At 44.3% G+C, this 25327-nt stretch overlaps 3 protein-coding genes across 6 annotated transcripts; 2 read left to right on the forward strand and 1 right to left on the reverse strand.

Moving 5' to 3' along the window:
* Positions 1 to 952: 952 nt before the first annotated feature.
* Positions 953 to 4088, forward strand: MED31 (mediator complex subunit 31). Its single transcript, XM_082068757.1, has 4 exons — positions 953 to 1091; positions 1460 to 1537; positions 2172 to 2268; positions 2957 to 4088. The coding sequence occupies exons 1-4, from the start codon at positions 1082 to 1084 to the stop codon at positions 3147 to 3149; spliced, it is 378 nt and encodes a 125-aa protein (XP_081924883.1). The 5' UTR covers positions 953 to 1081; the 3' UTR covers positions 3150 to 4088.
* Positions 4089 to 4427: 339 nt separating this feature from the next.
* Positions 4428 to 6769, reverse strand: TXNDC17 (thioredoxin domain containing 17). The gene is made up of 4 exons (XM_082068758.1): positions 6543 to 6769; positions 5706 to 5787; positions 5332 to 5407; positions 4428 to 4712 (listed from the first exon to the last, which is right to left on the reverse strand). The coding sequence occupies exons 1-4, from the start codon at positions 6682 to 6684 to the stop codon at positions 4644 to 4646; spliced, it is 369 nt and encodes a 122-aa protein (XP_081924884.1). The 5' UTR covers positions 6685 to 6769; the 3' UTR covers positions 4428 to 4643.
* Positions 6770 to 7014: 245 nt separating this feature from the next.
* Positions 7015 to 21889, forward strand: KIAA0753. Of its 4 annotated transcripts, XM_082068755.1 has the most exons (15): positions 7015 to 7628; positions 8410 to 9022; positions 9490 to 9596; positions 9876 to 9938; positions 10191 to 10406; positions 11562 to 11772; positions 12461 to 12690; positions 13801 to 13970; positions 15784 to 15873; positions 16040 to 16127; positions 17420 to 17593; positions 18489 to 18570; positions 18674 to 18794; positions 18966 to 19190; positions 20697 to 21889. In XM_082068755.1, the coding sequence occupies exons 1-15, from the start codon at positions 7539 to 7541 to the stop codon at positions 20812 to 20814; spliced, it is 2598 nt and encodes an 865-aa protein (XP_081924881.1). In that variant the 5' UTR covers positions 7015 to 7538; the 3' UTR covers positions 20815 to 21889. The 4 variants fall into 4 exon arrangements, with proteins under 4 accessions (XP_081924881.1, XP_081924879.1, XP_081924880.1 ...); XM_082068753.1 differs by lacking the exon at positions 20697 to 21889 and having other exon boundaries at positions 18966 to 20689; XM_082068754.1 differs by lacking the exon at positions 20697 to 21889 and having other exon boundaries at positions 13810 to 13970; positions 18966 to 20689.
* Positions 21890 to 25327: the final 3438 nt, after the last annotated feature.

Raw genomic sequence — 25327 nt, forward strand, 5'->3', positions numbered from 1 at the left:
CTCACACGTGACAAAAACCTCCACGGGAAAGCGAATTTCCTAAGTGCTGCTGGTCAGGTGTTTACTTGGCTTATTTTCATTTCTGTTGGCACAGCCTAGCTTTAATAAAGCGATTTTAAAATCACTTATATTGAATTCTAAACTAAAATATTTCGTAGTTAGAAAAGCAGTAGACTCTTACTATGGGTCATGCAGAGATCAAAATGTCAAGTAATCATTTTTGTCTGATTTTTAAGTACAGAGCGCTTGTTTTATATGAAATTAGTAGTTCTTAAAGCTTTTCTTCCAGCCAACTTTGCAATGTTTCAGTGCAAAACGTATGATGCCTGTTGCAGTCGAAATCCAAATTCCTGTGTATTTTATCGAGATGTTTCTGTTTAATATTGTTATGGGGAAAAAACCTCCTCTGAGCAGTGTGCGTTTCCCTCGTGAAATAATCAGCGTTCGCCCAAGGGATTAACATCAGTATGTAAAACTGATGAGAAATCCTGCCAGGATGATGAACGGAAATTTTCACGGAGCTCTCGCTACCGAGGGAAAGCGGCCGCTCCGAGCAAAGGGCGGCACGGGCCGCGCCGCGCCCTCCGCGCTCCGCGGACGGAGAACGGGACCCCGCCCGCCCCGGCTCCGCCCCCAGCGGCCCCGCCCCCCGCGGCTCCTCCTCCCCCCCGGGGGCTCCTCCCCCCTCGCGGCTCCTCCTCCCCGCGGCTCCTCCCCTCCCCCCGCGGCTCCTCCCCACCGCGGCTCCTCCCTCCGGGGCTCCTCCCCCCCGCGGCTCCTCCCCCCCGCGGCTCCTCCCCCCTCGCGGCTCCTCCTCCCTCTGGGGCTCCTCCCCCCCGCGGCTCCTCCCCTCCGCGGCTCCTCCCCCACCTCCGAGGCTCCTCCCCCCCGCGGCTCCTCCTCCCCCAGCGGCTCCTCCTCCCTGAGGCTCCTCCCCCTCCCCGCCCCCGGTGGCCCCGAGCGAGGAGCCGCGGCCCGGCCTGTTGCCGGGCAACCGCCGCCTTCCCAGCGTGCCTCGGTGCCGCGCCGCCGGTTTCCGTCCGCCGCCGGTTTCCGCCCGCCGCCATCTCGCGCGGCCGCCATGGACGCAGGTGAGCGGCGGCCGCTGCCGCGGGCGCTCGGGTCGCGGGTCCGGGGCCCGCGCGAGAGGCCGCCGGTCCTGCCGCACAGGCCCGGGGCGTTCTGCCGTTCTTTGCATTGCTTGGCTTAAAAAAAGAACAGAACAACCCCAAACCAAACAAAAAACCACACACCACGGTGTTTAATAATGCGGGCCCGGTGCTGATTCGTGCGATGAAGGCTTTGCTAAATGAATCTCTGTTTATTATGTTTATTATGTTTATTATTATTATTTTATCCTATTTAAACATGTTATCTCTATTTGTCTGGCTCAAACCGAGAAAATTACTTTCCGATCTGTTGTCTGAGTCCAATTCTCACTAATTCTTCCATGTATCAGATGATACAGGAAATCGACTTCGGTTCCAGCTGGAGTTGGAGTTTGTGCAGTGTCTGGCAAATCCAAATTACCTCAACTGTGAGTACTGGAAATATCACGATCCTGAGAATTAAATATAGTCTAATGGTGTTTATTGTTACTGGTAACGTTAAAAAGAGAGAGGGCTGAACAAAGAGAAGGGACCGGGTCTTTCACAGCTTAAGGGTTGTCTGTAAGTACTTCAGAGTGTCTGGATCTCTCGCAGGCGGGTTTTTCCAGATGTGGAATGTTTTACTGGTTGAAATGGAGAAGATACGCGCCTGTCTGGTGGAGAACAAAATAAGTGCAAGTCTGTAGTTAAAAAGTAATGTCAAGTTCACAGTATTTGTTTAGCTGAAAATAGACTTTTACTAATGTTAATAGTAGTTTCAGGTGTTTAATTCCCTGCCAATTTTGATGCTACAGTCAAAATTTCATATTTAAGAAGCTGTTCTCTTCTTTGCAGTTGAATGAAAAATACCTGCTATAAGGGAGAGACCAGTCTGTTATGCCTAATATCTTGACATAGTATATTCTTCTGTGTTTTTTTCATTCTGAATTATCAACATTTGATTGCAGTGATAGTTTTAACTGAAGTGCCTCTTTGAATAGTTTTGTGATTATATGTTCTCCAAGTTTGGCAGATTTTTTTCACACATCCGTAACTGACAATTCCTTTGTGATTTTATTTCAGTTCTTGCACAAAGAGGCTACTTCAAAGACAAAGCTTTTGTAAATTATCTTAAATATTTACTTTATTGGAAAGAACCTGAATATGCAAAATACCTGAAGTAAGTGTTAAAGTCACTTAGTTTTCTGCGTGTTAATGATTTGATGTTCACCTTCTCTTGTGTGTTGTACTGTAGCCTGTCTGTATTTGACTTCTGCCTGTACCCTTACCTTTGTCCTCCCCACTGTGCTTGTCTGCAACACAGATTTTCCTGTTTCCAGTGCCAGATGTAGCAAGAATAGAAAAAATTATAAAACTTGTCTTTCATGAGTCATGCATGGAATCTTCCTTTTGCAGCCTGTATCTGCACTTTAGCATTTGTTTAAAATAAAGCTATTGAACATTATGGTACAAAACTGCTTCAGTTAGGCCCAGTGAGTACATTGTTAGAGTGACTTGGCATGTTTGTGAGTGTGCAAACTCCTTCAAATTTTAGGAAAACAGTTCTTGGTTATGCTCTTTAAATGAGCTCTCAAACAGGTATTGTTATGTATTTGTTTTAGTAAAATCTAGCCGTTAGAAAAGCTACTCCAAGCAAGCGTGTATATCCATTTATAAACTGCTATTGGGCTCCTTGTTTCCTAGCCTAATACTGAAGTTGTTAAGGTACAGCCTGTGGAATATGTACAGCCTTACATGATTCAATACTTGAGTAAAACACATACATGACAAAACTAAAATAAAACTGAAGAATTATTGAAGACTCCAGTTTTAGTGTACCTTTTAAAGTATGTTTATTTTTAATCCAGGTATCCTCAATGTTTGCATATGCTAGAGCTGCTCCAGTATGAACATTTCCGCAAAGAACTGGTAAATGCTCAGTGTGCTAAATTTATTGACGAGCAACAGATTCTTCACTGGCAGCACTATTCGCGGAAAAGAATGCGCCTCCAGCAAGCACTTGCAGAGCAGCAGCAGCAGAACAACGCCTCTGTGAAATGAAAAGCGTTCGGGAGAGTGACGCTAGAGGTGTCCTTTGTGTCTGCTGAACTATTTACAGGAGGGGAAGAACTCTTGTAGGTTTCACTCTGGGTGTGTGTACATGTAATTTCTATCAGGTGATGGGTGGGCTTTTTTTTCTTTCATCAACTTTTTTAAAGAGACAAGACTGATAAATACCTACTTCTGCAGTTTATTTTGTAGCGTGGAAAATCTTGTAAGAGGATTACTTACTGTACTTATTGGTTCATCTTGATTTTGAAAACAAAACATAGTTTTGAGGACACTGCCATTTAGGTATCTAACAAAATGTGTAGCTCCGAAGTCTGTTTTTAGGAGGCATTTTCCCTGGAGAATAAATGTCTTAAAGTGCAGCTAAGAGCTCCCTCATGTACTGCTTCTGCAACTGCAGGATGAGCAAAGTCGGAGTGATGATATTGTACAAAATCTAAAATGTGGATGTTTGCCTTGAAACCAAGCTGTGTTATTATCATTTCTGTTCACCTGGTACTGATTGTTGCTGGGAGCCTCACACAGTTGTCCTTATAGCATGCTTTAGAGATAGAAATCGGTGTGAGCAGACAAGGATCCCAGGAGTGGAGCAGAGATAAGTAGTAATGAACTTTGCAGATATGCAACAGAAGCAGAGAGACTGTAGCCGTATCTATCCCATTAAAGCGAGCTTACTTTAATATTGGTTTTCTGCCAGTGAAATAGTGGCTCTTCGGCTTCTCTAAAGTACATGTAGTGAAAACAATTTGTGGTACAAAAAAGGTGTAAATGCTTGCAGTATTGGAGAAGCATTTGACATTTATTCCTGTATAGTTTTTATTGTAAGAACACTGATTTCCAGCTGCCAGGGATTTAATTTTCATATTTTGGATTGTATTTGTGCTGCATTCAGCAGCTGTCAGGGATTTAATTTTCATATTTTAGATTGTATTTATGCAGCATTCTTGTTATATTTATCCTTGTAGGAGCAGGTACCGCAACTGTTAACCCTTAACGTGATCAGTGACACCAGGACTGTCAGCATTTACCATACTTAGACTGAACAGATAAACCATTAAACATCTCTGGTGCTGAAATTTTATCTTAACGGATTCAGTAGCTATGTAAATTCAGATTTAGGAAGAATAAGCAGATTTTTCTGTATCTCCTGCTCTCACACCCCCCTTTCTCACTATTAAAGATCTAATTTAGCACTTAAGTCTTACTCTTCAGTAACTGTAGGGTGCTCTCTCAGTTCAGAACATGAGCTCAGCATCTTCGAAAAGAGACTGTTTGCAAAGTTAAATTTATTTGAACATGGAAGGAAAGATACAGGTTTTTTTGTTGGAGGATTTCACTGGAAGGTTTGGACCTAGAATTTAATAACATCTTGACTAGTCTGAAGTAATTAACTATTAAAGTTTTTAAGAGGTTTAGGATTCCTTGAAAGGACATTGCAAATTACTTGAGTTTAATGTCTTTGTAAATGATTGACTACTGGAGGATTTAGTCTTCAGTAAACAACATGCGCACCAGATCTGCTTTGAAACATTCTTCTTCAACCAGCTTCTGAGGCTGAAAGAGAAGTTAAAATGTTTCAGAGGCGATTCAAAGAATGTTACCCCCTGGATCCATTGGCACATACCAACATGAGCCATGCCAACCATTGTTTGTCCAGGGAGGGTGGGGTGGAGCAGACAAGGGTAAGAATAATTAAAAAATGCCTGAGGGTTTTCTGGCCTTGGAAGAGGCATTGCAAATAAAGTAATGGCTAATTTAAACAATATGCACAAGTTAGAACTTGAACTGTAGTCTGTTTGAATCAAGAGAACACTGCATGTAACCTTATTTCACTCCCACAATTCAGCATTTGGATTTTTTAAAATTTGAGGAGCTGCAAGTCAGGGAGGTAACAATATGTGGTTAAGTATCTTCTCTACCCCTTAACCACTATGTGCTAAGGGTACACATTTTCTTTACTATATTATAGACAACATTATACAGAAAGCAGAGTGATTCTCTCTGAGCCAGAAAGAGTGCATGGGTGGGAGCAGAACAGCTGTTCCAGTTGTCTGCTCTTGTTAAAGGAGAGGGTATCGGAAACCATGCATGAGTGATTAATTTACAGCTGTAAGTTCCTGCTGCTTTCCCATCTGAATGCCTGTAGATCCAGAACATAAAATAAACCACTTACTGTTCCATATTTAAGTAGTGTAGGCACTCCTGTTAATTTCAGGTTCTTCCTGAATTCATTGTTGGGATCCTTCCAGCTGTTCAGGAGGAAGGAGTTTAGTACAGTTCATAGAGGTGCGGTTTGAAGTTAGCCTGTTAAAATTCCTTCAAAAGGATAATTCAAAGGTCTTTGCTCACACTTGCCCAGCCCACTTCTCAGAACAAGCATGCATGCAGGTAGCTGATGTTAGGGATAGTGTAGACCTCAAAACTCAAAATTTTGCTTCATTCCTAGCAGAAAAGGGCAGTTCAGCAAGTTGTTCTGACAGTTTAGTTAACTTCCAGTCCATGAATAGCAAAGTTATATCAGCTGTTGCTATTAAAGCAGTTACTTACTAGGCTCTGTCTCCTACTAGGCAGTAGATGAATACAGACTCATCAGGCATGTTGTGAAGTTCCTTCCTCACAACCGGTTCAGCTAGGGAGTAATTTTAAAAATCTGTTAGTAGTTAGTACTGTTACTGTGCTACAGAATCACACGGATTTACTTTGACCACCAAGATCGACAATTAACGTTTCGTCTGCTTCAGGCAGAGATCTGTATTTTGTTCCATCTGGTTATCCAAAGGCTTTCTCCATGTTCAATGTTGAAGAGCCTGGCCTTTGAGTAAAGGTCAATTTCTGTTTTAACAAGTAAGAAAAAGCCGAATCTCCTATTTGTATGAAAGCCCCCCAGAACAGCGGCACGCGGCTGCCATACGCACTCGGGCATATACGATCAGGAGAGCTCGGTGCAGTGTTTTCTGAGGAACCGCCTTCACAGCCTGCTGCCAGATCCCGGCTGGCAGGTCACTCCTGCCTCCTGAGGGGAAGGAACTGACCCTAAGATCCACATCTAATTGTTTGCTGGGTGTCCGCCTTGCGTTAGTGCCGTTCGGTGAGTGCGGCGGCAGAGCAAGCGCGGCACGGGCGGTTCGCTGGGGCGGCAGCCAGCGCCCGGTCCCCGCGGTCCCCGGTAACGGAGGCGGGATGTGGTGAGGCCGCTCTGCCCAGGAGCACATCCCGGCGTTCCAAGAAGCGCACGGGCCCCCTCCAGCTTCCTCCGGCAAGCGGGAAAGGCAGCGCGTACCCGCGGGCAGGGCCGCCCGGCGGGCCGAGCGGCGCCGGGACCCCAGGGGCACCGAGCCCGCTCTGCCGGGGCGCAGGGAGAAGGGGGCGCCCCGCGGGACTCACCGGTCACGCAGTCCGGGCACCAGCTCCTGCCCTCGGCATCCTTGTCGCCGCAGAAGAGCGCGAAGATGGGCCGGCCATGGTAGCGCTGCGCCGTCTGCACGAACTCGGGGTACCCGCGGACCTGCTTCTCCTCCCAGCCCATGGCGGCGGCGGGAAAGGCGCGCTCCGCGCCGGCCACCGTAGTTCCGCGGCGCTGCGGCCGCTTCCCGGCGGCCCCTGCGGCGGCGGTTGCCAGGAGCAGGTTTGAACCGCGTCCCGGGAGGTGCCGGCCCGGGCCCAGGCCCCCGCCCAGGCCCCCCGCCGCTCCTCAGCCGCCCGCTGGTGCTGGTCCCGCCCGGGTGCCGTGAGGGCGAGGCGGAGCGGGAGCAGCCGCCGCGGCCGTCGCCCCCAGCGCCGAGGCGAAGCGGGCCGAGGGAGGCGGCCCCGCGGGGTGGCGGCACCGCGGGGTGGCCCCTCTGCCCAGCGCCCGCCGGCAGACGCGGCCGAACAGGCGTCCGGCCCCGAGCTGCGCGGGACCCGCAGGAGGTGCGAGCAGCGGAGACAGCGGCGCGGTGGGGAGCTGTGACAGGGTATGTGTTGGGTCCTACTCATTTTTTAATTCTCAGAGGCAGATGAAGGAGACATAAGTTTCTGTCAGTCCCCACACATCATATTTTAAATCCTTCTCCGTGAAGAAGTTTAGGTATGAGCACGTCCCTGATTTCCTGTGACACTAACGTTTTCCGTGCGGACCTGGGTGCCTTCGGCGTGGCCTTGGGCCATCCTGCTCTGTTTTCTCACCGCGGTAGTGTATTGCTTCCCTTTTAGGGCACTAATAGCTGCAGAAGTTCTGTGTCGGTCTTCTTATGGTCCACAGTGTGAACCTCATAGTCTGAGTATTTTACCCCCCTCATTGTAAAAAATTTCTTCCTCATGTCTTGCCTGACTCTCCCCTTCTTATGTTCATAGTTGTAAGCAAAGGACAAATAACTGGATTTTCAGCATCAAGCCAATGTGATGGGACCCAGCGAGCCAACTATGTCTGATGCTACATTTGCGTTCACTACCCAGCTATACAGGAATGAAGCAAAAGCTTTACAAACACAGGTATTGTTTGACTTCTGCAGTGATGCTGAATTGGTTTTCATTTGAGATCGTTACAAAAAGGTTATTATGACCAACTTCTTGGGACAGCCAACTAGTGAGTATCAAATCTTCATACTTGCTTTCATGATGCTGTCATACATAATCTTGACACTGCCCTTTTGTAAGGGTATAGACCAGAAACTACACCTGTAAATATTATTTACCTGAAGAAATTTACTATGAAGAAATTTAACTCTATCCCAGTCTACACCATTACACTATCTTAACCTCTTACTTTACTACATGGAAACTGAACCTAGAAACTTCATTCTGGTACCATGCTTCAGCTTTCCATTTCTTCTTCATTATGCATCTTCATAATTTCTCCTCAGTTACCTTTGTAAATTTAGTAATGCCTTACTAAATCACTGTGATATCATCATACCCAATTAACCAACTGTTAATTGTTGTTATAACTCATTAAATTTATTGTTAGAACTCTTAAAAAAAATATTTGTGAGGGCATTCATTGTCCATTGCCTGGTCGCTTTGGAGCAGATTTTTCAGTGTGTGTACCCACCCTAAGTTGCAGATAAGTGCGTTATGTTATTTACAGGGTGATCTAAAAGCTTAATTCAAAATAATTTTGAACACTGGCATTTGTCTGAGTGGATGGGATGCCTTGCATGCATTGAGGAAGTACCAGCATGACAGAATGCATTCTAATGTGAGGTGCAGTAGAGGTACATCACCTGTGTAAAGTGTTCCATGTAACATCAGCTTTTTTTACACTTCGGAACAGCTCCAGTTTAATAGAAATGTTCCTGCGCTTCCAGAGAACTTGGCTCTCAGATTCTCTAACCCCCACCCAATTATAATAGAAAAACTGAAGGCATCCAACGATCAGAGAAATCTGGCTGGAAGTGAGGACCCCAGTACAAGAAGCACTAGCATGTTTTCAGTGGTATCTGAAGAGAGACTAAAATTGGCTATTCAGCTTGCCAAAAGGGACATAAAACGAAGACATCTTGAAGAGCAAGTGAAACAGCAAGTGTTTGGAGGTGCCATCAGTAAACCATTGTTGGCCCAGAAGTCACAGCAGCAGAAGACTGAAGTATTTGAAAGCCCAGAAAATAAAAATGCACTGAAGTCTCAAACTTGCTTGAAATATCAGCAGAACCTCAGTGAGCCTTCCCAAATGGAGAGTACCACCTCTGGCGCTAAGGTTTATCTCTACACACCAGGTGAGGGGAAGCCCGCACCGGCTGGTTTGGGTGTTCCCTCCACCCCTGCCACAGGACCAGACCCCAGGCCAAGCGGGAACAAAAAGGAAGATAGAAATCTGCAGGAAGTCCGACGGCTGCAAAAGGAATTGAGGAGCTATGTCCAGAAAATTGAAGAACTGACTAAAAAAGGTGTAAGACTGAGCAATAATAATGTTATAAAAGTCTACAGCAGTTTGTTGATTTGTTTTCCTTTCTGTTTTTTTGGCTTAGATTAGAATCTGTGTTTAGTTCTGGATTTTTGAGAACTATCTGCTTTTTTCAAAAGTAGATTAAAGCTAGAATGCGTAGCCAGTTTAGGCAATAGCAGGGTTTAATACCTCTGTTTGTGGGGAGTTCCAATCCACCCTGCAATACAGGAGATTAGTGGTAGGCTATTTAATGTGGGTGAAAAAATATTTGTGTCTGTAGGCCTATTGGCGACGTAGAGTTAAAATATCTACCTTGCATCACTGCCCAGGGGAGCCCTGCAAAATGTATATTGTGTATTGGTTCTGCACGAAGGAGGCTTATGGCTAAATTATGTTTGTTATTGTGGCTTAAATGGGACTTTCACACATTAAATTAAGACATAGAACTTTACATTTAATGCTTTTTAGGGGGAGAGAGAGAAATTTTAGATCCTGATAAAGAGCAACAACTTTGTGCTAGGAGACAGAAACAAGCTGCACGATCAGCTCGGATGCTGTATGTACTCCGCCAACAGGTAGGAAACAGCATTTTAAATTGGGATGTATAGTAGCGAGTTTATTGTGATGAATTTGACAGAAATGAATTGAAACAAGAAATTTGATCAGGTTATCTCTGAACTTGCATGGCATTCTAGTTTAGATGTGAATGGTGTGACTGGACAGAGAGATAAGCATTACTGTTGGAAAATTTGGACTTTCACTCAGATGTTACAGTGAAGATAAATTGTTCATTTATAGATATAGAGTTAATTCTGACTGACTTTCTCCTCTCTGCCTCCTTTCTTGATAAACAGGTAAAAGAAATTCAGGATGATTTAGAGAAACTGAGTCCTCATAAAATCAAACATACTAAAAAGGTAAGATGTAGTTATTCTTCAGGCTGTGAGTAACTTGTTGACAGAAAGTTCTCTAGCAAATTAATTTGGTTGTCTAGGGCACATCTGAGCCCTGTCCAGAAGGGAGATTTTCTTTGCATCTTGCACCTTTCATCTCATCCTCACAGAAGTGTCTCGCTTGGTCTGATACTGCCTCTGCTGCTTCCCTTTCTCCTCAGTTCTTAGCGGTCATAGAAACTGTAGCTGTTGAGCGTTTTTGTTTCATTTTTCCAGTCTCGAGCAGCATCCAGGTTGGCAGCAGCACACAGAGGAGCTGTACGAGCCTTGCAGGCATTTGCCAGTCAGTTCACAGACCAAACAGAGCAGCAGATTCCTGCCCACTACAAGGAGCTGGGCAGTCTCATTCGGCAACTGTCTCTCTGTTCCGCCAAACTAGAAGTGGATTCTTCTGTTTCTGACATTATCATAGATATTTTGCTGCAAGTTGAGGTAGGAAAAAACACTTTGTTTTTGCTAAGGCAGAAAAGATGTAGTGAAATATGAGACTGCAGACTGTATCATGTGATCCTGAAATGGCAGAATATCTTACTGTTGGTTTTGTGGTGTGGGTTTGTTTTCTAATGTATAAATATGCTTCCAATGTTCCCAAGTAATGGTGGTCTAAAATAGAGTTGTGTCCTAAACACTGAAGCTGCTTGCTGCTGTTCTTGTTGATGCTGTTCCTATCTTTATTGGCTCTTCTGGTAGAATGAGGACTGGTAATGATGGTGGTAACACAAATACCAGTTCCTGATTTGTTTGCCATTTTCAGGACTGAAATAACCGCATTTAATACACTGGTGTAAGTTAAGGTGATTATTGTTTTGCAGTGCGTGCTTTAGTCATCAGGACTGGTGATGAGCGTCTGGGTGGTGGTGGGTACAGAATTGTTCTGGCAGAAGATAAAGTTGTAGCTACAAGAGTTACTTAAGCTCTATGCCCTTCCAGTGGTTCTTCTAAGTGGTATCTGATGTCTTAAAACGTGTTGTTGGTATAATAGACAAGTTCTGCTTTACATTTCCTGCTGCAGTTCCTATCTACAGGATTATTTCTTTAAGTAAGAACCTATGCAACCTGAACTATTACGAAACCAGTATTCAATTAATTTGACTATAAGCAACCAATACAATAGTCATATATTTTTTTTTTTTAATATTTTTCTAACTGTAAGAGCTGTGTTTTCATTTTTACTGTTCTGAACTGCTTATGAGAACAGTAGCAGCGCTGGCTGCCCGGCAACAGGAAAGGAGGTAGAACTGTTTAATTTCGGACTTAGCACTGGAAGAAGTTTCTGTCTGTCTTACCATAGTCTGGTTGGCTTTTTTTTTAATGTCTGTGGCCTTTGTGTCCACTTCTTTTTTGAACATGCTGTAAGCAGATAATGTGCTGGAGTCAATTGTAAATACAAAATGCAAGCCTTTTCTGTAAGATTTAAGTTAATAATCTGAAGAAACTTCTGCATGAGCAAGCTATCAGGAATAATCACTACCACAAAAACCAAAACCACACCAAAAAGTTCCAGCTACTTAGAATCTCTTGAATTTGCTTCTCATTATTACATCGGGTTTTTGAGAGAGTAATTACAATTCTAAATATTTGGTGCAGGATCTGGATTCACTGCTGGAAAAGAAACAAGCACCCCAAAAAGTGAAGAAGTGTATTTCAGCCTCTCAGGGCAAATCTCCAAGGAACAGTGACACATTTCCACCCCTAAAGGAGCTTATACCTCCAAAAAGAGAAAACAAACCTCTCATCTTAAAGGGACAGCATGGACAAGAACCTAGAAAGCTTCCAGCTGCCAGGGGTCTCTTAACTGGTTTGTATTTTGAATTATTCAATACGCATTTGACACAGTCTCCCCCAGCGTCAGGAGGATGGAGCCAGGCTCTTCTCAGTGACAACCAGTGACAGGACAAGGGGCAATGGGTTCAAACTGGAACACATGAGGTTGCACTTAAATTTGAGAAGAAACTTCTTCCTGGTGAGGGTGGCAGAGCCTGGCCCAGGCTGCCCAGGGGGTTGTGGAGTCTCTTTCTCTGCAGACATTCCAACCCGCCTGGACACCTTCCTGTGTAACCTCAGCTGGGTGTTCCTGCTCCGGGGGGATTGCGCTGGATGAGCTTTCCGGGGCCCTTCCAACCCCTGACATGCTGGCATTCTGTGATTATTATTGCCTAGATGTCCCAAGGCAATTACTACCAAAAGGCTTTCCCTTTATTTTCATATATGTGTGTATTTTCAAATATATATATATAAATATGTATATGCACACTAACCCCCGAATCTTCTGTTCATTAAAATGGTGTAATAAAGCCTATTTAATAGTTGTTGGGAAATACAAGGGGTTTTAAAATTATTTTATTTAATTTTTTTAAATTACGCTAGAGCTTAGAAGTTCATGATTTGCTATACCTAGCATAACAGAGCTATCAAATGTAGAAATGAAGATGATTCTTGCCCCTTTCAGCTTACAGTTGAAAGTTCATTTACTATTTTTGATACAGATACACATCGGTATGTTACAAACATTTCAGCAGTTCAGAAGGCAAACAGCTGTGCTCATATAGTGCACAATGAATTCAGAGAAGAAAATGACCCCCCCACTCCAGAGCGAAACGCCACTCTGCAAGGAAGCGTGGAAGCATTGGTGAGAGCCAGAGCTGTAAAAAGAGATCCCGTCCTTGAAAGTGGCCCTTTGAAGAAGAAAGGTGTGTTATTACCTGCAAAATCACAGGTATGGAAGTGATAAAAGGATTTATGCTTGCTTCTACTTGTCCTCTGGGATTTGTTACATAATGTAAGACACTGTCAAGATTTGCACTTCCTCATAATTTTTTTATTTTGAGCTAGGAGGCATAGGGGGATAAACTATGTCATCTACTACATGATTTCTTGTGGTTATGACTGTTTTATCAAATGTTTTTGGAAAGTAGTGTTATTATTCCTGTACAACTTGAAACAATGAATAACAGAACTAGCAAGGAGAACTTTCACCTAACCTAGTTTCATGTTTGAAATTAGCATGGTTATTTTTCAACTTGAAATCAAAGCTGAAATATTTTCCTCTTATTGGTCATCTTCTGCCATGAAGAATGCATTCAGCAGTCATATTGTGCTAATGCTAATCATTGGTAGGAGGTTATGTTAAGCATGTTCATGTTAGGATGTGTTCATTGATTACAGAAATTGTCAAACTTCACCATACCAATCCTGGCTTCTGGTTAAGTCCTTCTTGCAACCAGCAAGAGGCTTCTGTAATGCAAACAAATGAGTTCTTTAAAGAGTATTTCGAGCTGCTAAATTTTACAGATAGTTGGCATTTTATATTAAATGCCTTTTTTAAAAAATCTTCCTCAGAGTATCACTCTCAGCTTGAAAAATCAGATCTGATACAGTAACACAGATGTACACATATGTAACTTTTACTGCTTCCCATATCTATCTGTCAGCCAGGATTTTGGGCAGGAAGGTTAAGCATTTCAATAATTCATGCTGAGGGGACTAGTCGAAGTGTCTGTGTAGCAAATACAAATGTGGCAATAGTAGTTTCATGGCTGAATAAAATGTTACCTTGGCAACCTTCTAGATTTCAAAATAAGTTTTTCCCCAGGAAGCGTGACATTGGACAAATTTGAACTGTTTACAAAGCAATAGCTGGATTAAGCATATGTTCTGTTCGGCACAGCTGTGCTTCCTTTTAGATCAGTTGTACAACCTGCACTGACTGTGCAACAAAGCCAGCCGGCATGACTTCAGGACAAATTCTGAAGCAGAATGCTTCAGAATACTTGAAAAATTCAACAACTGGAATATATGTTTTTAATGTGATTGTGTTAATTTTGAGGGAATGCAGAAATCTCTAAAATCAAGGCGGGTGCGGCCTCACGGAAAGCATGCCCGATTTCAAGAGACAACTATAGCTTTCCAGCTAAAAGAGAACAAACGCCTTGTTAAGGAGAGCAGAACAGCCTACACGCCTCCAAACCCTCCGTCTCCACGTGCTCCACCTAAGCGGTACGTTCACAGCCTGGTGGAACCTTGTTCTCCCTGCTTTGCTGTGGAAACGCGGCAGTATCTGTACTGGTAAACAGGATGGATTTGGCCTGGCTGTCAGACCGTGAAGGCAAGTGGCACAGCACAGCTTACTACTGGGTGGTTGTGTTCCTTTCCCACTCAGCACAAAGTGGCCTTGTTCGTACAGCGTCCCTTTGTGCTTTTTCCTGGATCAGGTCCAAGTACTGTCTGGGAGTCAGAGGCTAAACTGTGCTGGGCAAGGCATTGACAAAACACACAGCATGCAGAACGGATGTTCACTGCACTGCATTAAGAGGGTAAATAATTATTTCCCTGTTCCAGAAACACAAAATATATATCTTTGTCCTAGCCAGTAACAGTGCAGGTTTGTCTATTTTAAACTATATTCAGCATCTGGTAGACCAGGGCTCCCCAAATTTAGTTTGCTTTGGGACTGCTGTCTGTGGCAGTTGAAGCAGGAGATGCAGCTGCTGATCCGCTGCAGGATCGGTAGTAGGCAGCGTGCACGGTAAGATATGGAGCCTGTCTCTGCGCACCGTTTGCAGGTAGCCATGAAGTTGCTTGTTTGCCAGTAGCAGAAACATAATTGAAGATCCCTGGCTCCTGACAGCATTTCTTGGCTTATATGGTCTTAACATCAGTATTAATTTTCTCTGTGAAGTTTTCTGCAAGTTTTCTAAACTAATACTCAGAATCATGGGCCCAGAGAGTGCTGGTGAAAGGGGCTGCATCCAGCTGGCGGCCAGTCACTAGTGGTGTCCCCCAGGGCTCAGTGTTGGGTCCAGTCCTGTTTAACATCTTTATTGATGATTTACATGAGGGGATTGAGACCATCGTCAGCAAATTTGCTGATGACACCAAGTTGGGAGGGAGTGTGGACCTGCTGGAAGGCAGGAGGCTCTGCAGAGGGATCTGGATAGACTGGAGAAATGGGCCGATTCCAATGGGATGAAGTTCAACAAGGCCAAGTGCCGGGTCCTGCACTTTGGCCACAACAACCCCCTGCAGCGCTCCAGGCTGGGACCAGAGTGGCTGGAGAGCAGCCAGGCAGAAAGGGACCTGGGGGACTAATGGACAGGAAGCTCAACATGAGCCAACAGTGTGCCCAGGTGGCCAAGAAGGCCAATGGCATCCTGTCCTGTATCCAAACCAGCGTGGTCAGCAGGACAAGGGCAGTGACCCTTCCCCTGTGCTCTGCACTGGGGAGGCCACACCTGGAGTATCATGTTCAGTTCTGGGCCCCTCAGCTCAGGAAAGAGATTGAAGTGCTGGAGCGGGTCCAGAGAAGAGCAACAAGACTGGGGAAGGGACTTGAACACAAGCCCTATGGGGAGAGGCTGAGGGAGCTGGGCTTGTTTAGTCTGGAGAAGAGGAGGCTCAGAGCTGAGCTCAGCACTCTCTAGAACTACCTGAAGGGCAGTTCTAGCCAGGTGGGGATTGGGCTCTTCTCCCAGGCATCAGCAATAGGACAAGGGGGCATGGGCTTCAACTCTGCCAGGGGAAATTGAGGCTGGAGATTAGAAAGAAATTCTGTGCAGAGAGTGGTCAGGCATTGGAATGGCTGCCCAGGGAGGTGCTGGACTCACCGGCCCTGGAGGTTTGTAAACTGAGATTGGCCATGGCACTTAGTGCCATGATCTAGTCAATGGGCTGGAGTTGGACCAAGGGTTGGACTGGATGATCTCTGACGTCTTTTCCAACCCAGTCGATTCTGTGATTCTATGTGATTCCATTCTTCAGTTGTTAGAATGTGCATTTTGTAATCCTCTATGTTACTGTTTTATTTTTGAAGACTAGTGTGGCCTGAAGCAGAAGCTTCAAGAAGAGCGAAGGTTCTAACTGACCTTAGCAGAGGAGAAATGAAAAAAACACAAAAGTTAAGGTAATGGCTTACTTTCAGCAACTAATAAATGGTGTCAGATCTGATAGGGTTTTCTCCCCACTCCCACCAGTCCCCTAAAAAGTACATTTATTTGTTTGTTTATTTGAAATTATTGTAGTCACGCCAGGTTTAAGAATGGCATTTTCATTTGTTCTTTTTTGTGTAGGTCTCGAAGTGCTTCTCCACCCCGGTGTGCAGACAAAGTTGAGAAGGCAGCACGGGAGCGCTCAGAACCTCTGTTAGATGGGACACAGGTAGTACGGTCAAGTTCATGCCACTGTCTGAATGATGCCTTTGGGGCTGTAAAACATTTGTGAAGGGGCAACACAGTTTCTTTTCAACTTAATGCAAGTCATATTTATTTAGTCAACACAGTTTTGGGCGTTTGGAGAGTGCATTTCTATTTCAGTAGGTGGGTCTTGAATGATTGTAATTAACTTTGGCAAAGCTGCATTTTTTTTTGTTAGCTTCTTGTCAAGCAGATGCATTTTTAAGTTGTTGAATGGTCATAACAGTTCCACGCTGATCGTGACCGGACTTGACAAGATTATTTTAATAATTCTTATAATACCAGTAATATTAATGACTAATAATACAGAAAGCTTTATTATTATGAGAGGATTTACATTTTATTTATAAGATCAGTCTCTCCTTGGAAAACAAACTGTCGTTTGAATAATTCTTCATTTATACACTACCTTTTAACTGCTGCTGCTGAGAAGGTGTATTCTATCTGTATGTCATAGAGTAAAGCTGTTTGACATTTAAGATGAATTTTTATCTTTGCCATATAGCAGAATGCATCTGCAAAAGTAGTACTGATTTCGTGAACTTAGCAATTTCAACTTACATAAGCCACATCATTAAAGCGGTGTCACTGAATGGGGATGTGTGCCTCTAAAGTATTGTTCTGTAACCAATAGGAAAAAATGAGGAAGCTCTTTCTAACATCATATCTTTTGTATATTTTTTCTTGATGTGACCATGAACGTATGAAATTGCATAAGGGGAAAAATGTTTTAATATAAAATAATACAGGTAAATAAACAGTGATATTGTACAATGGCTAACTGGTAAAACTGGACACAACTGAAAGCTACAGGTGTGGCCTGGATCCTGTCTATTTACTCATCAGCACCTGGAGCAGCTGTGGGACAGTTCCTGTATAAGTTAAATGTGTGTGATGTTTTGTAAGATGGGAGCCGTCACTTTCTTGAATTCCTGGGTGATCTCTGAACCGGTGACAATTTGTCTTCACCTTGGGAACACAGTTGTGTAGCAAGCTTTTTCCATATTCACTGGTTTGACTGGTGGGAACACACTAAGCTGTTTTTATTGATTTGGCCTATTGTGTGGGTGGAAGGACAACAGGAATTTATTTGCATTTTCATTGAAGGGAAAAGTTGAAATGACAGTTGGATTATTCCATGTCAGAAATGTTTGATTTGTAAGCATTCTTCCCCCAGTTGTTTGGTTTGGTTTGTTTTCTTGCATTGGCTGTGTGGTGGGGGGATTTTTGTTTATTTTCTGATTTTTTTTAAAACAGCACATTGCGGCAAATGCAGATACTCTGAGTGAAAAGCTATTGGATGATCTTTTGGAAGATACTGCTGAGGAGCTGTGGAGCATGGAGCAGCGTGAGAGACTCCAGACCAAGGCTCTGCCTCTGGCTGGCACCTACAGTCTGGAGTCGATGTTGCAAAGAATGGAAGAAATTGAAGTAAGATTTTCTTTGTTGGCTGGTCTCATTAGTGCCAATTTCCTGTTTACTGCCCATACCCTGTAATATCTGTAAGTATCTACATTCTTAAATGAAGCAAGGTCTGACTGGACCAGTGTGTGAATTAAGGACTTGGATGGAGTTTGCACTTCAGGCAAAACATAGTGTAAGAATGGAAGAATGTTTGCCCTGACGGTTTTGCTGCTAATGTTAGAGTCGGTAGACCTGAGTTTGCTCCCCACTTCAAGACTTTGTGGCTTATATCATCATGTGTCAATGGGACAATCAGTATGGTGATTATGTTGATTCTCTCACAGCTTTTGAAGTATTTGAATATTTATGATTTTTTTTTCCTTTTTTAAAATATAGAATCCTGGATTCTAGTAGCATGAGCATCTCAAGGAAATATGCACTTGCAATCCAAAACATTTTACAGGGCAACATGGAGAAGTCAGACAAATACATGGTTGTCTGTCCCTGTATTTATCCATCTTTCTCTGTAAATGTCAGTGAGATCTGTTCACAAGCTGGAAGTGTAAAGCTTGCACTGTGCGGTGTCCTTGTCCCTTTGAGGTTCTTCAGCCTGCGTTTGAATTCACTGTGGGTACGGCAGGAGCAGCAGCGTGAGGGCTCCGCGGTTGCTCTGCTAACTGCTGTTGGTCTGCAATGGGAGGAGCTGACGTGGTGCTGACAACTTGCCGAGTCTTTAAGTGTGGCATTTTGAACAAGATGATGAGCATTATTTCACCTCCCTGCCCCTTTTCTGTGTTAACTAGGCAAAATAAGCCTCCTTTGACCAAAGAGCATCATGACCTGCTTTCTTATTGAGTGATAACTAGTACAGCTGAACAGCTGGGCATGTGTTGATTAATTGATTTTATATGTTCAAAACCAGAAATACCAGGAGGCTGTACGCAGGAGATTTACCCAGATTGTGTACTGTGATTCGGAGTTCTGGGCCCAGGAAGGCAAAATGGGTAAGTGTCTTTTTGAAGCAATTTGTTTTTCCTGTAATCTGTGTCTTCAAATTCAGATATTTTGAAATCAAAATAATTTTAAATGTTATTTTCTTCCTTCTAGAACAACAAATTGAATCAATAGCTAGACGACCTATATCTCCTCATCCAATTCAGATAACCAAATTAATTGGACACACAGAGCCAGAAATGGACATTTTGTCTGAAAAACGTTTTGATGGCAAGTAAGTAGAATATTCAGCCTTACGCTAAACTGTAGTGCATGTGAGGTGTGTGTCTTCATTATAGTGTTTTAATTACAGAAAAGTATGGGTACTATTTGAAGAAATTTTCTGATCCTTCAAAAAGATACTTAAAAATCATGTTCTATCTTAATGACGATGTTATGTTTCCAGTGATATTGATGAAAACAAAGAAGCAGAGGAGAAATTGCAGCCTGGAAATGACATTCTGCAGCCCTTGACTCAGAACCCTCTACAAAAAGAGTGCTATGTGTGTCTCTCTGTGCCAAAGCATATGCTCCAGAGCATCTTGGATTACAACAGCAGATACCAGCATCACTTAAAGCTCATTTCCCATGAGGCAGTAGGCAGTTTCGATCCATGGCAGATCGCTGAGAGGTATACAAACTCTTCTTGTGGTTTTGAAGTGAGTGTATCAGCTGATGAGCAGGTTTTTCTATCTTTATTCAGGAAAGGAGTGGGGAAGGGGACATTTAAATTCCAAATTAAAAGCCAGAAGCAGTCTGTGAGTGATTGCCTACAATTGCCTGGAAATATGATGTACTTCAGAAATCACCTCTTGGTCTTGTAAAGTCCCAGCCCCCCAAAAAGCATGGAAATACAGGCTGAATTTGAACCTTGCTAGTCCTGTTCTTTCAGAATTGAAGAAATACTGGCACAACATGAGTTGACATAGAGGGGACATTAATTCCCTGCAGGGTGGAAATCAGAAGAATTCTGAGTATGGGAGGAGATAAATGGAAGTAGAAAACTCTGGCGTATTAAGAATTACAAAATCTAACTTCAGTGGTTGTAGATGGAGTGGTTTGCCATAATTGTCCATATTGGCAGATTGGACATCAGGCTTAATTGCCAAGAGTTTTCAAACTTCTGCTCACGTTTTTAATGCAGTAGCATTGAAATCAGTGATACAGCTCATTTGAGTAACATTGGGCATCTGCATCAGTGTTTCCAGGAACAGGTCCTGCAATATTTGAGATGACTTGCATGTATGAAATTAATCGTGTGTTGACGGTTTGCCCAACTCTGGATAAGTAGGCACATTTTCAATAACTGTGGTTACGCTACTGTATTTGAATCTACTGAACTGAACCACTGAAATTTGCCTTGTCCGTCCTCAGAGCTGCCATCCCGCCGAGCTCGTGCTGCCCTTTCCTGATACGGGTTGTTATCCCAAACCAAGCTACAAAGCAATCCGATATCCAGCATGCCTCGCTGACTTGCTCTTACCACCAGAGGGCATTAGAAATAGTTTTATATAGCATAGTATCACAATGTTTAAAAGAAACACTCCCATCCTGTGCTCAAAAGGCCTTAGAAGGACTAACTTTATGATATTTTAGAACATATGCAAAACTGAGAAGTTTTCAAGAGGCCAGTAAACAATCGTGTTCTTACACTAAAATAGTTTTCCCTTCTGTAACATCTGCTGCGGTCTAGAGATCAATGAAAACTGAAAATTCTGGTCTCGCTTTTCCTTGAACGTCACTATGCTCAGTAGGGCTTGATTCAGTGGCAGCTAAATCAAGAAGGTGCTTCCCTTTTACTTCAGCGGCCTTTGGATGAGCACCATGCTATGGCAACTCTTATTCCAAAGGCAGGATTAGTATCTAAGAGTTTGAAACAAGGAAGCAACTGGGATCTCTCAGCACTTTTGAGCCTCAAGTATGTTCTTTGCTATGAAGCAGACTGAGGAAGGAATTTCTGGTATCTTATTGAACACATATCAGATCTTTTCTTGGGCTAAGCAGTAAAAATAATGAAAAAACATGAGTATTGGCCTTTTAAAATCAGATCATTGATATCATTGGAATGAATGACTGGAATTTGAAATCTGACTTTGTGAACCTTTTCCTTGTCCCAATTTCCCGCCCTGTGCACCAGTCTTGCAGAGCAGCTGGCAGACGCAGCGCTGTGTGACGTGGCCGCCGAGCTGCAGGATGCCTGTGAGGATTACGCAGAAGCTGTGTTTACGTCAGAGTTTTTGCAGCCGGTGCAGTAAACGCCCTCAAACCTGCCCCATTATCAAATGCAACGTCAGCCGCAGTCCAACAGTCTTATCAGATGATCTCATTTTTCATGGTTTTTTAAAAGTCTGTGAGATTCTGTTCATCAAATAAATTAAGTCCATCAAGGATTCATCTCAGATTTTTATAAAACCATTATCACAATGTTTTCCTTTTCAGACTTTATTACACTATGCTTATCAGGATTTTTTTTTTTTTGGTAGCCAGTGTTTCAAATAGAATGAACTGTTACAGGTAAAGTTTATATATTTTGGTAGAAATGCTGATCCATTTGTATACCTGTATTACTTCGTTTGTTTTTACGTGTGATCTTCTTACTAGAATAACATACTGAGAGGAGGACTGTGTTCAAACAGTGCCGTGGACTCAGCTGGACTGTGCCTCAGTTTTCTGCTTAAAAATTAAGAGAATCTGACTTATCTACCTCATAACAGAGCTATGGGTTTTAGTTTATTCTTCTTGGTAAAATGCATTTAATATATGTGATAGTTGTGTCAGAAGAAGGAAGCATTTCTAGAGCCAAGATGGAACAATCTAGAGTAAAATCTGTTTTGTTTGCTGTATAGCACTTTCAGTATCATGGAAGAAAGATGTCGTCCGACCTCCGTGCTTGGTACGCGTCCTCAGGGTAGGTTTTCGGGGAGGTGGCTGCCCAAAGGAAGGATTCTTGCGGCGCAGCACTCGGCAGCGCCCGCTGGGCGTCCTGCGGTCCCTCTGCACCAGGGCCCCTCCCCTGGTGCCCGCCTGGGACTGTCTGTGTCCCGTGACGAGTTTCTCCAGTAGAGCTCAACCTATAACAGAAGAATTTTTAACCTAAGGTTTATTTAATTTCCTCCAACTAGAACATGCATTTTAAAACTAATTTTGTTTTTAGTGAAACCTGGTTTACTGATTTGTTCGTCTTGAAATTTACACCAAATGATGTAAACAATGTGAGCCTGGTTTTAAGTCCGAAAGGTTAGAGCCATAGTGTCTCTATGTGTGCGTATATATGCCTGTGAATGTATTTTCAAGACATTTTATTTTTTAATAAACAACACTTGTTTCTTAGGACGGAACATAGTTTTAATGTAAGATAACTTCCACCTGAACCCATTTGGAATAGCCAGCGCCCAGCGCTGTCATGCATCTGCGTCCGTACTTCTTTAAAGATAAGTCATGGGGGACTACCAGAAGCAGCTTCAGATTTACAGGTATTTTTTGGCAGAGATAGTGAAGAATACATTTTCTTGGAGACTGTTTCTTATTGCTGAAAGTCTTTAGGAACAGGTTAGATATCCAAAACAAGTATCAACCTGGTATTGCAGAGGATCCACTTGCATGGGTCTGGAATAGATTTCATTGTAAGATCTTTGCAGGCCTGGTTTTTCCTTGATTGTTTACGTGCAAGTTTCTTCATTGTCATAGCTGTGAGAGGGATGAAGCAAAAACAGGATGAAAGACTTCAGCACTGCAGTTAAAACAGCAAGTACCGTTTTTCCTTGCCTGCATTTAAGAAGGCCTCAGCCTGACAATATTGATCAGTACAAGTCTGCTTCTGCTCTGACAGACCTTTAGTTCGGTAGCCTCTAGCTACTGAATGACTCCAACAAATAGAAATCGTTGTAGTGATGTACAGCTGAAGTAGAATTAAAGTTCAGTGGTTTGGAGTGATAGAGGGCATGGCTGTAGAAGCGTGTCAGAACAGTCTGGTGCAAGGGCAGTGCCATATCCTGGGTGCACCAACAGGCTTTGGTTGCCCTGACTTGGCCTGTCCGGGACCTCTGCCCATGGCCAAGAGCCCGCAAGTCCCTGGTCCTCACTGCTCCGCAGGTGCAGCCGTGTGTCCCCTGCTCGTCCAGCCCGGTCCCCAGCTCGTCCTGGTGCGCTCTGGTGACGCCTGGGCTGCCAGTGGGACCCGTGCCTGTCCCGTCCTGCCGTGCTCAGGCGCTGTGGGACCGTGTCCGCGGTGCTCAGGCGCTGTGGGACTGTGTCCCGCCGTGCTCAGGCGCTGCGGGACCGTGTCCTGCCGTGCTCAGGCGCCGTGGGACCGTGTCCACGGTGCTCAGGCGCTGTGGGACCGTGTCCTGCCGTGCTCGGGCGCTGTGGGACCGTGTCCCGCCGTGCTGAGGCGCTGCGGGACCGTGTCCTGCCGTGCTCAGGCGCTGTGGGACCGTGTCCTGCCGTGCTCAGGCGCCGTGGGACCGTGTCCTGCCGTGCTCAGGCGCCGTGGGACCGTGTCCTGCCGTGCTCAGGCGCCGTGGGACCGTGTCCCGCCGTGCTCAGGCGCTGTGGGACCGTGTCCGCGGTGCTCAGGCGCTGTGGGACCGTGTCCGCGGTGCCGCCGCTCCCCAGCCTGTGCCGCGGGCGCCCCGGCCCGTGTGCCCTCCCTGCCGGGTGGCCGTGCTCCTCCCTCCTGATGGGTGACTCTGGGAATCTGTCAGAACCCTGAAGACAGGACTTTGCATTTGCATTCTATGAGCAGCTCCTGCAACTCCTGAAAACATGCAATCTGCTCTGTAAATATTTAACTGTAGAAATTAAATCAACGTGCTTCTGGGAGTGAGGTAGTTATGGCAACAGTGTTTTTTCTACCAGTGCTTTGGAGCTACTTTTTTGTATTAATGCTGGACCTAGTTCAACTTCCATTAATGTCAACATAAGAGCATAATTGAACTAGTTTTTTCTCTTTATCTTGCTTTGTTTCTGGGTTACTCCTGGAGGCTAACTTTCTGCATATCCTGCTTCCCTATGGATTACTTTCCTTCCACTAGGAAAAGAGGTGCAGGTTTTCTGGTTTGGTTTGGATTGGGGTTTTGGGGTTTTTTTTTTGTATGTCATGTCAGTCAGTTATCAGCCAAATAGAAGAACTGCTTCAGTATGTCTGCTCAAGGCGTGTTCTGGAAGAACATAACAGTTTTCAGGCATATTCTTCCTCAGAAGACTCCGCATTCTCTCTTGCAGCATGCTTGAAGGACTAGATTACACTTATGTTCTAGGATGGTAGTGTGGTCTGAGAGAAGAGAAGCAGGTTGAAGGACAGTGGTCCCAACTGGTCATTTATCATCAGTTTCCTTGTGCTTCACCTGTGTGTTTGCATCTGCCTCGACCCTTGCGACACTGCTTTACAAATCAGAGCACCCTTAGCCAGAGTTCTGCAACTAGAGCGTCGGCTTTGTCCAGCCCCCCAGTCTGGGACTTCTAGGGAACTTTCTAATTAATGTTGAGATTTTTCCCTCTCCTTTACACAGGTAGAGACTTTTTTTTCACTCCTCTTATTGGGGACAAAGTGGATATTGAAATAGACGATGCGGTCTCTGTGTGCATCAGAAGGACAATGATAATTGTTAATTGACAGGAAGCTCTGAATACCTTATTATAGAATTGTAAACAGTGCAAAGAAAAAACCCAGTCTTCATAAATTAATTACTCATGAAATCCTGCTTAAATCCTGTGATGTTAATTCTTACCAGCTTTCTTTCCATCTGTTTTTATTCCTTATGCTTCCTCCTCGTGTAGCTATCAACACTGGAGAGCACTGCAGTTAAAACAGCAAGTACCGTTTTTCCTTGCCTGCATTTAAGAAGGCCTCAGCCTGACAATATTGATCAGTACAAGTCTGCTTCTGCTCTGATAGACCTTTAGTTCGGTAGCCTCTAGCTACTGAGAAGCCTGGAGGCAGGAGGAAAACACATCTTTCAGGTCAGAGCCAATGAAGAAGTCAAGCAGAGGAGGCCAACTGGTTCAGGACTCAGCAGTTCTTGCTTCGGCAGCTACTGACAGCTGTCTTGACCATGAGTTAGACCCTGCTTCTCTACAGAGCAAGACCTGTGATGTTGTTAGGAACATGTTCATTGCCAGGCACAGGCATTTGTCTGGCTGCCTTGTGTCTTTTGTGGACTTTTTACAGCCACACGTCCAGCTTCAGCCGCAAAGCTGAGTAACCCTCATGTCAGTCAGTGCAGCCTTAGCAATAAGAGGCCTTTCTGGTATCCGGGATTAACTAGAAGTAGCAGCAATCTGGCAACATCGCAGCCTCCTCGCCAAGCCATGTACCTCCGTGCTGGCCAGCGGCCTGTACCTGTGAGGAGCATAAAGTCTGTGTTGCGACCACTTGCCCGCCCATTGCTGTCTTCTGTTATGCCTTTGTGGATTATGCTTTTGTTCCCTTTGTTTTTTGGCTGACACATCCTGGCTATTTATTTATTTATTATTTTGGCTGTGGGTGACATATAAACTATTTGAAGTTGTGTTGCCAAGAGTTGCCATCTCAAGGCTTGTTTCTGGATCCTGAACAGCTTCTTTGACAGGTGGCTGCTGCCCTTCCTTGTAGAACAGCATAGTGCAACCCATTTCTGGCGGTGGCTCATGTGCAATGCTGGGCTGTGAGCTGCTCCGCTGCCTGCTCTTTCCTCTGACTCAATGTGGTGTCTGCTCCCTGTGGTGACTTCAGGCAGGATATAGGAACTGAGCCTAAAGGGTTCTGCTGGTCATCATTGCAGCCTCATG

The sequence above is a fragment of the Streptopelia decaocto genome (genome assembly GCF_964273445.1).
Source record: "Streptopelia decaocto genome assembly, chromosome: 18".
Taxonomy (NCBI): Eukaryota; Metazoa; Chordata; class Aves; order Columbiformes; family Columbidae; genus Streptopelia; species Streptopelia decaocto.

Coding starts and splice junctions, on each gene's coding strand:
- MED31 (XM_082068757.1), top strand. Junction 1,538..2,171: donor AAATCCAAATTACCTCAACT/GTGAGTACTGGA, acceptor ATTTTATTTCAG/TTCTTGCACAAAGAGGCTAC. Junction 2,269..2,956: donor GAATATGCAAAATACCTGAA/GTAAGTGTTAAA, acceptor TTTTTAATCCAG/GTATCCTCAATGTTTGCATA.
- KIAA0753 (XM_082068753.1), top strand. CDS start 7,539: ATGGGACCCAGCGAGCCAACTATGTCTGATGCTACATTTGCGTTCACT. Junction 13,971..15,783: donor CCACGTGCTCCACCTAAGCG/GTACGTTCACAG, acceptor TTATTTTTGAAG/ACTAGTGTGGCCTGAAGCAG. Junction 17,594..18,488: donor AAAGAATGGAAGAAATTGAA/GTAAGATTTTCT, acceptor GTTCAAAACCAG/AAATACCAGGAGGCTGTACG.
- TXNDC17 (XM_082068758.1), bottom strand. CDS start 6,684: ATGGGCTGGGAGGAGAAGCAGGTCCGCGGGTACCCCGAGTTCGTGCAG. Junction 5,408..5,705: donor CTAGTAGGAGACAGAGCCTA/GTAAGTAACTGC, acceptor CCTCCTGAACAG/CTGGAAGGATCCCAACAATG. Junction 4,713..5,331: donor CACTACTTAAATATGGAACA/GTAAGTGGTTTA, acceptor CTTCTCTTTCAG/CCTCAGAAGCTGGTTGAAGA.